At 37.7% G+C, this 3359-nt stretch overlaps 1 protein-coding gene across 1 annotated transcript; it reads right to left on the minus strand.

Moving 5' to 3' along the window:
* Window positions 1-424: 424 nt before the first annotated feature.
* On the minus strand, window positions 425-2852 carry LOC113694834 (glucan endo-1,3-beta-glucosidase 8-like). The gene is made up of 2 exons (XM_027213726.2): window positions 2472-2852; window positions 425-1757 (listed from the first exon to the last, which is right to left on the minus strand). Exons 1-2 carry the CDS (start codon window positions 2813-2815, stop codon window positions 590-592), a joined length of 1512 nt encoding a protein of 503 aa, XP_027069527.1. The 5' UTR covers window positions 2816-2852; the 3' UTR covers window positions 425-589.
* Window positions 2853-3359: the final 507 nt, after the last annotated feature.

Here is a 3359-nt window from a genome sequence, read left to right on the forward strand (position 1 = left end):
TAGGATTTATGACAGTTGGTACACGATTCCGATGCTGGCCAGGGGGAAATTAGGCTTAACAGATTAGGAGTGCCTTCCATTAGAAGAATAAAGGGAACTAGGGATTTGGTGTGAAAAAAAAAAAAAAAAAAAAAAACATAAAGGTCAAGAAGACTTTGGTCTAATAATTAAGGTTAAAAATTTAAGATTTAGATATTTTGCATTTAAATTTCCTACCTCTCCTCGTTTTTTAAATCTCACCCCTCCCCTATTAAAAAAAATTATAAAAAAAAAGGATAGGTAAAGCCATAGGCTTAACTAACTAAACAACAAATAATTGAATAATCTTAAAACAAATTATCAAATGTTTTTCTGAGGAAGAATTAATCATTGAAAACGATCAATTTTCTACTCAGGAAAGTATTAATAAAAATTGGCCAACGGAATTCATAATCGTAGCTGTGCAAGCATTGTGACTAATGCCAGAATCATGGCCAAGGTTGAGCAACCTTAAACTTAATTATCAAATGTTTTTCTGAGGAAGCAGTAAACATCGACAATGATCAATTTTCTTCTCAGGAAAATATTAACAAAAATTGGCCTATAAAATTCATAATCGTAGCTGTGCAAGCATTGTGGCGAATGCCAGAATCGTGGCCAAGGTCCCTGGAAGAGAAGTGGAAGCGGCACTCTTTCCTTGTTCATGGGATGAAGAATGTGCAACATGCGCGGGACTAGTACTAGTACTTGGAGCAATCTGAATTGTAAAGTTGCAATTTGGCACGGATGGATCCTGTGTGGTCACTGTTGCAAGCCCCTTAAAATCACAGCTAGTGTTGGATTGATTCTGAATCTGGAAATATGAATTGAATACATATGAAGCCTTCTGTTTAGCATCCAAGAAATTGCAGGATGATCCATCCTGGATTGGGGTGCAGTCACCGCCATTGTTGCAAGCATAGTTCATGTTGTCTGCGAGGTTAGCATCAGTTGGTGCATCTCCCTTAAGTACACACCATTTCTTGGGGAGATACTGCACATCCTTTGCAGCAACTAGAGTCTTGTTTTCGCCTTTACCTGACAAATCAAGAGGGAATTTAGGTTGTCCATCGTACTTAAAGATTCCCCAACTACGCTCGAAATTCCCGGGAAGAGTGCTTTTTTTATCTTCATCGAAAAGTCCGAATAGGTATGTTTCCAGGTATCCAGGTCGAAGAGGGCTGCCTTTGTTGGAAGCAAGATGCTTGATGAGTCCTTGGAGAAACCTCTGGGCCAACGTCACATTTGCGTTTGTGTCCCCGTCAGTTGGCCATCCGATCTCTCCTACAATGATTGGCATGTCGGAATATCCTTCAACCTTCAGGGCTGAAACCAATGTGTCCATGTTGGCATCCAGGACATTGGTGTATTGGATTTTGCCATCAACAAGTGGTGTGGCTCCATCAAAGAAAGCATATTCCAGAGGGAAATTTTTGGCGAAATAGAGACTCAGGAAAGGGTAGATATTTACGATAAACGGTGCATTGTTGGCATTTAGAATCTTAAGAATTTCTCTTATTTTATCTGCAATATCTGGCCTGAATATGCCAGCTGAAGGGACTGGATTATAGAAAGGAGACATGTAGACATCACCATTGAAAGGAATACTTGCTTTGGTAGTCTTTCCAACTCCTGCTTCATTGAGAGCATCCTGAATGTTCTTGAGTGCTGGTGCAGTGACGCCTGTGAATTTGTCCCCGTAGGCCTGGAGGAAAGGTTCATTGCCAACAGCTACAATTCTGCATTAAGAAGATGGGGGGAAAAAAAGAACAAATCAACATTCCCTTGCACATCGTCTTTAATTTTCCTAAGTGTTTTAGGCTTAATCTTTTGGAGATTCATTAGATTTTGGAATGTTGCCCTACTGAAATCTTCAGTGAGAAAGGAAAGCTGTAAGGGTTGAATCCTACAAGGGTATGATAACAAAATTGACGATTTTTAGGCAATAGAGTATAAACCTGTAAGTCATTAATTGATTTACAAAATTTAGAAACTGCACAAAATATTTTTTAAAAAAAGTAAAAAAATACTTTAAAATAGGATACATAAAAGACTAGAGAAATATTTGTTCGTCAAAGATTAGGAAAGTGATCCTGTTTTAGAGTTTGAAGAACTTAAAATCTCTAAGCAACATGTTGCCAAATATATTGTCAAAATAAATGGTATATTTTGTGTCTACAAGTTCAGGAAAAAAAGAAATTTATTCTACAATTATTTGTTTTTTAAGAATCATCTTTAGAATTTGAAAAAATACTAGAAAGTGCAAGACAAATTGAAGCAAAATAAAAAAATCTCACATAAATTGTCAAAATGAAAGAAAGAACTCTTAAACAGCTTGCAACTCAGAATTGATCTCACATAAATTGGGAGCCTAGAGAAAAAAATTAATTCCATTTAAGGCCTATTTTTCACGAGAAACAATCCATGTAAATTCCAAAGATGAGAAATCTTACGTGATATTAACACCATCCTTGGAGTTAACATTGTATGGGATGACATTTTTATGTACCCAATCCTTGGCTTTTGTAGGGTCACCCAAATCAGCAAGCTCAAGATTAGTAGCTGCAATCATAACTTCAAGGCCAGAGCCAGCCAAGGCCTTAAGGATGGTCGGATCCGCATCAAAAAGTTTCACTTTTTGAATCCCATTGTCCTTCAACAGTTGAATTACTGTTTCTGGAGCCAACTTGTGAGATGACACAGTCCCCCAATTCACCCCTAAACCTTCGACACATGCATTGTTAAAAATCCCAATAAATAACAACAATGCGCTAAAAGTTTGCCACCCCCTTGACATCTTTTTTTGACCTTTTTGGGGGTAAAAGGGCAAGGGGGGGGGGTGTTGGGATGTTAGTGCTCCTGTTCTTGCAGGTTAGGAAGGCACTCCAAAAAGTTGATCACTACTAAATGTTTCACAAAACAAAAAATGTTTTTCAGGTGCTTTTTATAAGGCAAATCTGAGCAGAATGAGGAGAAATTGGTTATATAATTTAGGGTTTTATGAGTTGGATGGACATCATGCAACTCTTTCCTCCTCAGTTTCCGGTAAGACAACTCTCTCTTGGGCGTATGGACCCTTGTTTTTGTGCATGGTCCTTTCATGCATATTTTCTTTGGTCTAAGAACCACGCCCGAAGACTATAAATATTCACAACCATGAATTAATTATGGGGATACTTTTTGTTTTTGGTTTTTGGTGGGGAAGCAATTATGGAATTTTCTATTTTTGACCACTAAGAAAAGCCAAGAATAGAAAGTGAAGGAGCCAACTTGATTTCCTAAACATAAACTAAGTACGAAACAAATATACGTTGCATTGGTTCAGTAGATTCGGACGCACG

This window comes from Coffea arabica, chromosome 6e (genome assembly GCF_036785885.1).
Source record: "Coffea arabica cultivar ET-39 chromosome 6e, Coffea Arabica ET-39 HiFi, whole genome shotgun sequence".
Taxonomy (NCBI): domain Eukaryota; kingdom Viridiplantae; phylum Streptophyta; class Magnoliopsida; order Gentianales; family Rubiaceae; genus Coffea; species Coffea arabica.

Bases quoted from the DNA above. Each gene is read 5' to 3' on its own strand.
- LOC113694834 (XM_027213726.2), bottom strand. From the start codon at position 2,815: ATGTCAAGGGGGTGGCAAACTTTTAGCGCATTGTTGTTATTTATTGGG. The intron at 1,758-2,471 runs GTAAGATTTCTC...TTCTTAATGCAG, and splicing joins AAGGATGGTGTTAATATCAC to AATTGTAGCTGTTGGCAATG.